General features: G+C 35.0%; 1 protein-coding gene across 2 annotated transcripts in view; it reads left to right on the top strand.

Moving 5' to 3' along the window:
- Pcdh11x (protocadherin 11 X-linked) overlaps positions 1 to 13,300 on the top strand; it is a 727,015-nt gene that overhangs the window by 340,330 nt on the left and 373,385 nt on the right. For both annotated transcript variants that reach the window (XM_048417809.3, XM_048417810.3), the window contains exon 4: positions 6,820 to 6,900. In XM_048417809.3, the coding sequence (XP_048273766.1) occupies positions 6,820 to 6,900 (81 nt within the window). The remainder of the gene's footprint in view (positions 1 to 6,819; positions 6,901 to 13,300) is intronic.

Below are 13,300 nucleotides of genomic sequence, written 5' to 3'. Positions count from 1 at the left end.
GAATCTATAGATTGCTTTTGGTAGAATTGCCATTTTTACTATGTTGATTCTCCCAATCCAAGAGCAGGGGAGGTCTTTCCATTTTCTGGTATCCTCCTCAATTTCTTTCTTCAAAGACTTAAAGTTTTTGTCAAATAGGTCTTTCACTTCCTTGGTTAGAGTAACCCCAAGATATTTTATGCTATTTGTGGCTATCGTGAAAGGTGATGTTTCTCTGATTTCCCTCTCTGCTTCTTTATCCTTTGTGTATAGGAGGGCCACTGATTTTTTGGAGTTGATCTTGTATCCTGCCACATTACTAAAGGTGTTTATCAGCTGTAGGAGTTCTTTGGTAGAGTTTTTGGGGTCACTTATGTAAACTATCATATCGTCAGCAAATAACGAAAGTTTAACTTCATCCTTTCCAATACGAATCCCCTTGATCTCCTTATGTTGTCTTATTGCTATTGCTAGAACTTCAAGCACTATATTGAAGAGGTATGGAGAGAGTGGACAGCCTTGTCGCATTCCTGATTTTAGTGGAAAGGCTTTGAGTTTCTCTCCATTCAGTTTGATGTTAGCTGTCGGCTTGCTGTATATTGCTTTTATTATATTTAGGTATGATCCTTGTATCCCCAGTCTCTCTAACACCTTTATCATAAATGGGTGTTGAATTTTGTCAAATGCTTTTTCAGCATCTACTGAGATGATCATATGGTTTTTTTCTTTCAGTTTATTTATATGATGGATTACATTGATAGATTTGCGTATGTTGAATCAGCCCTGCATCTCTGGAATGAAGCCGACTTGATCATAATGGATAATTTTTCTAATGTATTCTTGGATTTGGTTTGCCAGTATTTTATTGAGAATTTTCGCGTCGATGTTCATGAGTGGGATTGGCCTGTAATTCTCTTTCTTGGTTGTGTCTTTGTGTGGTTTTGGTATTAGGGTAACTGTAGCTTCATAAAAGGAGTTAGGCAATGACTCTTCTGTTTCTATATTGCGGAATACATTAAGGAGTATAGGTATTAGCTCTTCCTGGAAGTTCTGGTAGAATTCTGCATTGAAACCATCTGGTCCTGGGCTTTTTTTGGTAGGGAGATTTTTGATAACAGCTTCTAATTCTTCGCGACTAACAGGTCTATTTAGATTGTTCACCTGTTCTTGGTTTAACTTTGGTATATGGTACTTATCTAAAAAAATGTCCATTTCTTTTACATTTTCCAACTTTGTGGCATATAAACTTTCATAGTAAGATCTAATGATTCTCTGAATTTCCTCTGTGTCTGTGGTTATGTCCCCCTTTTCATTTCTGATCTTATTAATTTGCATGTTCTCTCTCTGCCATTTGATTAATTTGGATAGGGGTTTGTCAATCTTGTTGATTTTCTCCAAGAACCAGCTTTTTGATTCATTGATTCTTTGGATTGTTTTCTCTGTTTCTATTTTGTTGATTTCAGCCCTCAGTTTGATTATTTCCAGTCTTCTAGACCTCCTGGGTGAATCAGCTTCTTTTTTTTTTCTAGAGCTTTCAAGTGTGCTGTTAAGTCTCCAATGTGTGCTTTCTCCGTTTTCTTTAATTGGGCACTTAGTGCTATGAACTTTCCTCTTAGCACTGCTTTCATAGTGTCCCATAGGTTTGAGTATGTTGTGTCTTTATTTTCATTAAATTCAAGGAAGAGTTTAATTTCTTTCTTTATTTCTTCCTTGACCCAGGGGTGATTTAGTAGTTGACTGTTCAGTTTCCATGAGTTTGTTGGCTTCCTGGGGGGGGCATTGTTGTTGAATTCTAATTTTAGTCCATGGTGATCTGACAAGGCACATCTAATTACTAATATTTTTTTGTATCTGTGGAAGTTTGCTTTGTTACCGAGTATGTGGTCAATTTTCGAAAGGTTCCATGAGCTGCAGAGAAAAAGGTATATTCTTTCCTATATGGCTGGAGTGTTCTATACATGTCTGTTAAGTCCATTTGATTCAATACCTCCAATAAATCTCTCAATTCTCTGTTTGGTTTCTGTCTGATTGACCTGTCCATTGGTGAGAGAGGAGTGTTGAAGTCTCCTACTATTAGTGTGTGTGGTTTGATGACCGCCTTGAGTTCTAGAAGAGTTTCTTTTACATATGTGGGTGCCTTTATATTAGGAGCATAGATATTCAGGATTGAGACTTCCTCCTGATGAATTGTTCCAGTTATGAGTATGAAATGTCCATCTCCATCTCTTCTGATTGATTTTAGTTTGAAGTCGATTTTGTTAGATATTAGAATGGCCACGCCCGCTTGTTTCTTAGGTCCATTTGCTTGGAAAAGCTTTTCCCAACCCTTTACTCTGAGTAGGTGTCTGTCTTTGTGGTTGAGGTGTGTTTCTTGTAAACAGCAGAATGTTGGATCCTGTTTTCGTATCCAATCTCTAAGTCTGTGCCTCTTTATAGGTGAATTGAGTCCATTGATATTAAGTGATATTAATGACCAGTGGTTGTTGACTCCGGTCATTTTTTTTTTTTATTTTAGGTAGTAGAGTGTATGTGTTTTTCTTCTTTGATTTATGCTTGTGAATGGTCACTAGATGTTCGAGTTATTGTAGGCCGTGTTGGGAATGTTAGATTCCTTCGGTAGTGATTTTCCTTCTAATATTCTCTGAAAGGCTGGATTAGTAGCTACGTATTGTTTAAATTTGTTTTTATCCTGGAATATTTTGTTTTCTCCGTTGATAGTGAACAATAGCTTGGCTGGGTATAGTAGTCTGGGTTTGCATCCATGGTCTCTTAGTTTCTGCAGTACCTCTATCCAGGATCTTCTGGCTTTCATGGTTTCCATAGAGAAATCCGGTGTAAGCCTGATAGGTTTACCTTTATACGTTACTTGACCTTTTTCCTTTGCAGCTCTTAAAATTTTTTCTTTAATATTTATGTTTTGTGTTTTGATTATTATATGGCGAGGGGATGTTTTTTTCTGATCCAGTCTATTCGGTGTTCTGTATGCTTCTTGAACCTTCATAGGAATATCGTTCTTTAGGATGGGAAAGTTTTCTTCTATAATTTTGTTGAGTATATTTTCTGGACCTTTGAAATGCAATTCTTCTCCTTCTTCTACTCCTATTATTCTTAGATTGGTTTTTTTTATTGTGTCCCACAGTTCTTGAATGTTTTGTGATGAGAATTTGTTGGATTTGCTGTTTTCTTTGGTCAGAGTGTTTAATTTCTCTATGGTGTCCTCAGAGTCTGAGATTCTTTCTTCTATCTCTTGTATTCTATTGGTTAAGCTTGTTTCTGAAGTCTCTGTTCGTTTACCCAGATTTTCCATAGCCAGCCGGCCCTCGGTTTGTGATTTCTTCATTGACTCCTTTTCAGTTTTCAAATCTTGAACTGTTTCTATTACTTGTTTGATTGTTTTTTCTTGGTTTCCCAGAATTTCATTTACGGATTTACTCATTTCTTCAAACTTTTTGGTATATTTCTCTTCCATTTCTTTACTCATTTCCTCAATCTTTTTGTTATATTTATCTTCCATTTCTTTACAGCAGATTTTCACCTCCTGTTTAAGTTCCTCTATTATTTTCATAAAGATCCACTTAGAGTCAATTTCTTCTATTTCTTCTGGAGTAGGGTGTTCACTTCTTCTAGTTTCCTTATCCCTGGATTCTGGAGATGTCATGTTGCCTTTCAGGTTGTTGGAGGAATTATTGCATTGGCGCCTGCCCATCTCCCCCACTCTGGATGAAACTCCTCAGCACTTTCTGGATAGAACTCCTCAGCACTCTCTGGGTAGGACTTCACAGCACTCTATGGATAGAGCTCCTCAGCCCTCCCTGGGAAGAACTCCTCAGCAATGCAACAGGGCTAGCTGGTCTTCCCAGGACCCAGGAGACAAAGGGTCAGCAGCAGTGGGGGGAGGGGAGGGGTCCCTTGGAACACAGAAGGCCCTGCCACAGAAGCTGAGGGGGGAAGGGCTGTGCTCCCTCCCCGGACAGGCAGGCAGGCTGCCCAGGCTAGCACCCACTCAGCTCTCTGGGAAGAACTCCTCTGCAGGGCAACAGGGCTAGCTGGTCTTCCCAGAACCCAGGAGACAAAGGGCCCGCAGCAGTGGGGGGAGGGGAGGGGTCCCTTGTAACACCGAAGACCCTGCCGCAGAAGCTGAGGGGGGAAGGGCTGTGCTCCCTTCCCGGACAGGCAGGCAGGCTGCCCAGGCTAGCACCCACTCAGCTCTCTGGGAAGAGCGCCTCAGCAGTGCAACAGGGCTAGCTGGTCTTCCCAGGACCCGGGAGGCAAAGGGCCTGCAGCAGTAGGGGGGAGGGCAGGGTTCCTTTGGAACACCGAAGACCCTGCTGCAGAAGCTGGGGGGGGGGGGTGCTGTGCTCTCTTCCTGGGCAGGCAGGCTGCCCAGGTGTGCACCCACTCACCTCTCTGGGAAGAACTCCTCAGCAGGGCAACAGGGCTAGCTGGTCTCGCTACCATTCTTTCTTAACTTTCATACTTGCCTAGAGTTTCAGAATTTCTTCTCCCGTCTATAGTTGATGTTTCTGAAATATTTTCCTTTAAAGAAGTGAACATATTTGTATAATAAAAGAGAAAATAAATATCCACCATAACCTGTACTGGTGGCATAGAAGCAATGTCAATATAGTAAAATTTCAGTGTGATACAGGCAGTGAATGAACATGTTTCCTACTCCAAAGTGTTTTCCTGCATAGATAACTAGAGTCAAGCTTCAATGTCAATAGCATGTGAAGAAAAGCATTAGGTTATTTTCTTGTTTCTTCCACTTAACTTATCATATAACTGAAGATTAAGTTTTTACAATTGCAGGTTTTGTAAATGTCTTCACTTGAAAATTTGTCATAACTCACTTGAAATTTGTGTGGCAATGGAAATTTTTCTTCCTGATTTAAATTTTTGACAACACTGTAGTTTATAAATGAATTTGACAAGGCTTGTGATTTGAAGTATTTTACTTGTCAAAATGCCTTCACTGCAGTTTAATTTTCAAATATAAACACTGTTTTAACTTGTACTTGTAGTTTGATTTATTAAGAAATGTCAAGTTTATAGCAAAAATGACTTTGTACTGTGATTCATTGTTTGGTAGTAAGAATGAGTGCTTTTCTTCTTGTTCAGTAGAATATTCTTTTCATTAAATAAATTCCTTCATGCCATATGTATATTCTATCAGTCATAACAGTTAATATTATCTAACATCTTTAAAAATACTATAGGCTCTTTTGTCAATGGGAGCAATTCATATAGGCAAATGTATAATCATTTAAAATTTAGTATTAGTTCTTCACATGATGAACAAATATTTATTGTTGATGAAAATCTGTTAACTGATGGAGAGACAATGAAACATATTCCAAGTCATTACTCCATATATTCTAAATTCCCCCTAATACATAATATCTTAATTATTATTATCTTAATGTCCATAACTTTTTATGTAATCAAATTTATCAAGTTGCTAATCTCGATTTTATTTTTTCTGAATACAGTTTATGAGACTGTGTTAGTAAACAGGACTTTTAATGCAATGACCATTAATACACAGTTGTTTTGGATAGTTTATTATGCTTTATGATAGTTTATAATAGCTTTATAATACTTATTTTGCCCATAGCCTCACATCATTTACAAAATTTTATTTTTTCATGAGAAGAATTGCTATAATGTGATGTTACATTTTTACTTATGTTTCTCATGGTTTCTGTGATTCCATGAGTTGAAACATGGTTATAACTGTTTTGTCTATTAATAATAATCTGTTATGTGTCTTTTATGTGGCAGCAAGAGTATAACTTCATAATAAACATGAGTTGGCATTTAACTGATAATGAAATAATCCTTACTGAATTGCATTAAGATGTCGTGATACACATCTGTTTTTTTCATGTTTAGATATATGGTGACTACAAGCCTGGTAAAAAGAAAAATAATAAATTGAACTGTCAGTGTATGGTGATATATGTGACATGTGAAACTCTGACAAGTAGTAGCCCCATCATTGATGTTTCTAATGTTTTATCCAGCATCAGAAAATCATGAGACCATGATATAAGACCTGTAACAACATTTTTCAACTACACTACTTTTGCATATACACATCCAGCAGACCCTGGTTTGTATAATTTCTACTTCTTTTATAATGTTATTTATTTCATTGATGAAATCATTGCTTTTAACCAACATTTTACTGTATTACCTAAAATCATATATATATAATGTGTATTTAATGTTTTAAAGACAGAACATATACTTTATAATATGAGGAAAACAAATTAAATTAATTACAAAACTTCCTTCTTTTCTGATGTTAATCACTGTTTAGGCATGGTAGATTGGGATTTGTCCATTGGCTCATAAATCCTTTTGCATTTCATGTGTATATTGAATGTCTTTATAAGACACAAGGCAGATATACAGTTTCATAGCACACACAGGACAGATTTTAATTTTAGACAATGGTGAAAACAGTAAACATAAATCTTGAAGTCACTGAGTTATAGGAATATTGCATTGAAATTCTCCCGAACATAAATTTTGACTTAGACAATTTAAGCTGTCATGTATTTGATCCTATGCTGGGAATATAATAAATAACTGTACTACATTTAAATATAAACTCTGAGAAAGAAAAGTGTTGTCTGTTTCACATTTTTTAGGACCTGGAAGATTCAGCATATTGTAACACATAATAACTCATTAGTTACATAAAATATTCTTTCTAAAAAGAGATAATTTTCTTATTTCCTTGCACACAATGTCTGTGTGTGTTGTGTGCATGTTCATGTATTTGTATTATTGTGAATGAGTAGCTTAAAATATTCTTTTTCTTCCTTTACAAAGACAATAAAGGAGATGGTACGATCTCGCACCCCGATGAAAGAGGCAACAACTGTGGAAATCTGGACTCATCCCCATCCACAGGTATCAAAACAATATGCTTTAATATTTCCCACCTTTAACTTTTGCAAGACAAGTTCAAACTTCCCTTCAAAGATATAATATTTGGGTCTATTAAAACATACTAACAGTATACAGATAGACTGACACATAAACTTGCTCTTGTATAGCATGTAATAAATATCAAGGAATGATAACTTGTTTCAAGTTTAAACTCTGTTCACAGATAAGAAAGGAATGAGGGAGGTGTATGTAATTTCAAAATTATAATGTATTTTAGGAAAACTGTTTGGATACCAAAACAAGAATCCAAAGAGTAACGAAGTCCCTCTGGGCTCCATGGTTAATAAAACAACTGGTGGGAAGATAAGTGATAGAACTTCATTAATAACCAATTTGGTTTTGTTACATATCTTAAAGTTATTAAAGCAAATTTCTCCAGAGTTCATGTAATATGTGTAAATTAATAGAGATATTAAGGTCTTCTAATTGATATAATTTGTACTCAATAAAATTTTCTGAAAAAAGATTCAGATAATTATATTTCTTTGAAAAATATCCTTTAAAGAGATGACTTTTTAGAGATTAGCAAAATAGGAACAAAAGAATATAAGAGAGGCAATGATTCTAAGATAACCTCTATCCATCCTTTCATTCAATGTACTCAGTTTGACAAGCTTTATACTAAAGGGATAGGTTTTTTTTTTTTGATCCTCATTATCATCAGTGATTTTATAAGAGTATGAGGAATAAGTGTTTTCATATATATGATTTATCATATTTCTTTAGGTATTTTCAAGTTAAGCTCCAATGATGAAAATGAAATTGTAAATGCGTTATTTCTTTCTATTGTATTTTGCTTTGTTTTCTCAAAGTTCAAAGCACCTACTTACTTGGCTAAAAACTCAGGGTGTGCTGTATCACAAATAAAAAAAAAAGCTCAGAGACAGAATTTGGGGTTCAACTTGAAAACCAGAAAAGCAAACCAGCCAAGTTACTAGAGAAATTTTACCTCCACCAATACTGGATGATCATAAACTAAGCAATTAACCTCTCTCTCCTTCCCTTTTATTTCTCTCTAGTGCTCGGACTAGAGGTGTGACTCCCTAGGTCTGAGATTAAAGGTGTAGGCACAGCCACCTTAAATTGTTTCTGCATTCATCTTGTATAGCCCAGGGTAATGTTGAACTCACAGAGATCCATATGCCTCTGTCTCCCAAATCCTGGGATTAAAAGTGTGTGTCACCGTTGCCTAACCTCTAGTGGCTTTAGTTTTGCCTCTGGTCTTCAGGACAGATTTATTTATCAAAATACAAGTAAAATACCATTACAGTGTACCTTTGTAATGTCTTAGAGAAAAGTATGTGTTTTGTTAAAATGTAAGTTAACTATTGCCATAGAATGTTTTGAGACCAGAATGGGGACTTTTGAGAATTGTTTTGATCTTCTAGAGATATTTTATGCAAGCACTTGAATACCAAACAAATTAGTATTTTATTCTTTACACAAGGGGAAGCTTTATTTTATGTTCAATCAGTGTGCTTTAATGTTATCCACTTTATTTTTAAGTAGGCTTTCTTTTCAGTGTTTTTAGAAAACACCCATTTCACTATCCAAGCAGAGTCATAAACTTTGGCCATCATTCATAGCATATGATAGCATTAATAATTGAATTTTGTTCCTTAATTAATATTGTTATAAGTGACTGTTAAAGAATTGCTCCAAATCTTAATAACTCCTCCTTTTCATTTGATGATTTATTCTTGTAAAATTACTTTGAACTATAGACATTATATTTTTTTCCAGATGAGAACTGGGAAAAGTTAAATAATATTATCTAACATTTCACAGCTTACAAATGTCAGATAAGGAAATTAACGCATAAATGGTATTTGGAGACCCATGTCTACCCACTGAATCAACTTTTTTATAACTGTAATCAGGATGGACAGCCCTTCATTAAACATATATCCTAAGTTTGACCAGAGGTTCCATGAGTTCCATAGCCTGTTAGTAAATTTTAGTAACATAGCAGATGGGTTCCATATCTAAATATAAAAGGCTTATGAGTTTCCATAGCAGTCAAATGCAGAGGGCAACAGATGGGAATCATTTCTCTATAGATCTTGAATCATAATATTAGCACTCAATTTTGAAAAGATGTTGGTAACTGTGATATTCACAACTCCACATCTCCTTGTAATTAGACTTCAAAAATAAATATAGACTTTATGTATCATTCAATATAATCATAATTTAAATGAATAAAACATAGATTTTCAGTTTTCAAATATAAGATGAAAATCAATGAATCATTTGTTTATATATAATTTGAAATTATGACTCATCAGCCTGTGCGTGAGTCTTCTTGCTATGCCTTACATCCAAGTGAAATAAATTCTGTTTTCAATCATAGAGTCAACCTTGTTGATCATACTAAAATCAAGATAATATAAGATCATTATTATTGTTATATTAGTTCATTTATCATATTTAATCCCAAGAATACCACATTGGAAGTTAAATGGAGTCCACTTGAGAAAAGAATGAACACCAAGAATCCATATGAAGGACATCAATATCATAAAAGCATGATGCTGAAAAGAAGGTAGGAGGCAAGGAACATTAGCATGCACAAGAGGAAATATCAATTTAGAACAAAAGCAGAAACTAGGGATTCTATTTGATGAAAAGTATTCTGTAGAGAAGAAAATGCATAAGCATTTATACCATTCTTCAAGCATACATCATATTTGGTTCTTTTTACAGTAAAGCTCTTGTTAGAATCTCCCAATAATGGCACTTGATAGCTGGGGTAAAGGACAGAATATTTCAACTTGCTTTGACACTTATACATTGGGGATAGTTATTTCATGTAAATTTTAAGTTTAACACACAATATAAATATAAGAGTGAATATAGATATATATATATATGAGAGTGATATTCTAACACACACACACATACACACACACACATATATATATATATATTAGAGCGAATGAGGAGTGAGAGAGAATATAAAAATTTGTTTTTCTCTTCAAGAATGTATCACCGTTTTGCTCATACATGTGCTAATAAACTGTATATATGTTTGTGTGTGTGTGTCAAATTGTTAATAGTTAAAGTAATGTATAGCTATATAACAAACATAAGACAAAACAATATTTTTTTCAAAATCTCTACTATATTTCTATTAAACATGTTACTGATTAAAGCATTTGCTGATTTCTAGATTTAATTGTATGGCACAATTTTATCTGGTTTGTAAAGAAGGCACATAAGCAAGAAGTTCTTGTAAGTGATATAAACATATTTCACATCATGTTTAGGCAAATAACTCATTCTTAATATTGAGTCAATCATTTTGAGAGTTCTTTATTTTATTTTTATATTTTTTTATTATTTTATTTAGCTCTATATTTTTCTCTGCTCGCCTCTCTACCTCTCCCCTCCATTTCAACCATCTCCCAAGGTTGCCATGATCCCAATTTACTCAGGAAATCTTGTATTTTTCTTCTTCCCATGTAGATTAGATTTATATATGTCTTTCTTAGGGTCCTCATTATTGTCTAGGTTCCCTGAGATTGTGAATTATTGGCTGGTTGTCTTTGCTTTATATTTACCAACGACTGATGAGTGAGTACATGTGATAATTGTCTTTCTGGGTCTGGGTTACCTCACTCAAAATACTGTTTTCTAGCTCCATCCATTTGCCTTCAAAATCAAGATGTTATTATTTTTTTCTGCTGTGTAGTACTCCATTGTATTAATTTACCACATTTCCTTATCCATTCTTCAGTCTAAAGGCATTTCAGTTGTTTCTGGCAATGACAAACAATGCTGTTATGAACACAGTTGAGCATATGTCTTTGTGACACGATTAAGCATCCTTTGGAAATATATCCAAAAGTGGTATTACTGGGTCTTGAGGAATATTGTTTCCTAATTTTCTGAGAAATTGCCACACTGACATTGAAAGGAGCTGTCCCAGCTGCATTCTTAACAGCAATGCAGAAGTGTTCCCTTTACCCTACAACCTCTCCAGCATAAGCTGTCAGTAGTGTTTTTGATCTTGACCATTCTTACAGGTGTAAGATGGAATCTCAGAGCTGTTTTGATTTGTATTTACCTGATGACTAAGGATGCTGAACATTTCTGTTAGTGTCTTTCAGATATTTTAGATTCCTCTGTTGTGAGTTCTCTGTTTAGGTCTGTATTCCTTTTTTTAATTGTTTTTTTTTTTTTTTTTTGATTACCAATTTCTTGAGTTCTTTGTATATTTTTGAGATCAGCCCTCTGTCTGATGTGAGGTTAGTGAAGAACTTTTCCCATTCTGCAGGCTGTCATTTCATCTTGTAGACCATGTCCTTTGCTTTACAGGAGAGGTTTTTATTTGTCTATTCACTGTTAGTGCCCAAAGGAAAGAGAAGCAATGTTAGAATAATTCAGCTAGTAGTTACTTCTGAAAGTTTACATTTTTCCTGTTATGTTGCTGTGTAGTCTGGATTTATATACTTTTAGAATTTGGGTCTACTCTCCTTCAATTTCTTAGTGATAATTCCTAAACTTTCTATACTTGTAAGCTCTGCTCTTTGATATGAAGCTTTCTTTGATAACACGTTATATGAAAATAGGTTAAGATGAGTGAAGAGTTTCTGGTATTTGGAAGCTTACCAAGGTTTTGCAAAGAGACACCATAGTCAGTTTTAATTTGTTTAGCTTTAAAGAATTCTTGAGAATGAGATCCTCAAAAGGGTTCATATGAATATGCCTCATAGCAAGGCTGCAAAACACAATGACCTGAAAATCTGTTGTGAAACATTGACTCTCCCAGGTTTCTCTTTCTAGTTCACTCTAAAATGATTACCATACATTTCAGTCTGCATGTCAATGGTGATTACAGATTACCTTCTAATGAATGTAGAATATGTTAATTCTATAAGTTTTCAATTATCTCTTACTGGATATTGAAATAGGATTCAATTCATTCAGTCTCTATTGTCCCTTATATTTCTGTTCTTAACTGTTCATTTTTTAAAGCATACATACAATTTAGTCAGAGTGAATACATTGCTAATTATTTGTCTTTGTTCTTCTTTGGGCACTAATTTATATATTTCTCACCTTCTACTTAATGTTCCCTCCTCATATCTACCTCTGTTTACTAGTGATTATTTGCACTCATATAGTTTGCAACTCAGGAGGCTTTTTATGTCTGGTCTAAAATTGCAAGAATCTGTGGGAATGGGAGCTCCTGAGAACAATGAAGCTATCTAGATTATACCTCCATCTGAATCAGAGCATCTCATACTCACTACATATTTTATTTTTCAATGCCATCTATAACACGCTTCCTTTATCTCAGTACTAATATCCACCTACATATTTTTTTTAATTTTGATTTTTATTGAGCTCTACATTTTTATCTACTCCCCTCCCTGCTTCTCCCCTCTCCCCTTCAACCCTCCCCCAATGTCCCCATGCTCCCAATTTACTCAGGAGATCTTGTCTTTTTCTACTTCTCATGTATATTAGATCTATGTATGACTCTCTTAGAGTCCTCATTGTTGTCTAGGTTCTCTGGGATTGTGGTGTAGGTTGGCTGGTTTTCTTTGCTTTATGTTTAAAAGTCACCTATGAGTGAGTACATGTAATAATTGTCTTTCTGTGTCTGAGTTACCTCACTCAAAATAATGTTTCCTAGTTCCATCCAATTGCCTGCAAAATTCAAGATGTTGTTTTCTTTTTTTGCTGTGTAGTACTCTATTGTATAAATGTACCACATTCTCCTTATTCATTCTTTGATCGAGGGACATTTAGGTTGTTTCCAGGTTCTGGCTATGACAAATAATGCTGCTATGAAGATAGTTGAGCACATGTTCTTTCGCACAATTGAGCATCCTTTGGATATATACACAAAAGTAGTATTACTGGGTATTGAGGAAGGCTGTTCCCTAATATTCTAAGAAATTGCCACACTGACTTTCAAAGGGGCTGTACCAGCTTGCATTCCCACCAACAATGCAGAAGTGTTCCCTTTGACCCACAACCTCTCCAGCATAAGTTGCCATCAGTGTTTTTGATCTTGACCATTCTTACAGTTATAAGATAGAATTTCAAATTTATTTTGATTTGCATTTCTCCAGTTGCTAAAGATGTTGAACATTCCCTTAAACGTCTTTCAGCCATTTTAGATTCCTCTGTTGAGAGCTTGCTGTTTAGTTCTGCACACCATTTTTTTTTAACTTGACTATGTGTTCTTTTCATGACCAATTACTTGAGTTCTTTGTATATTTTAGAGATCAGATCTCTGTCTGATGCTGGATTAGTGAAAATATTTTCCCATTCTGTAGTCTGTCGTTTTGTCTTGTTGACCTTGTCCTTTGCTTTACAGAAGCTTTTTCAATTTCAGGAAGCCCCA

Source organism: Myodes glareolus, chromosome X, assembly GCF_982192425.1.
Source record: "Myodes glareolus chromosome X, mMyoGla1.1, whole genome shotgun sequence".
In the NCBI taxonomy this organism is placed as follows: domain Eukaryota; kingdom Metazoa; phylum Chordata; class Mammalia; order Rodentia; family Cricetidae; genus Myodes; species Myodes glareolus.
The sequence above is the reverse complement of the archived record's forward strand: the minus strand, read 5'-3'. Positions and strand labels throughout refer to the sequence as shown.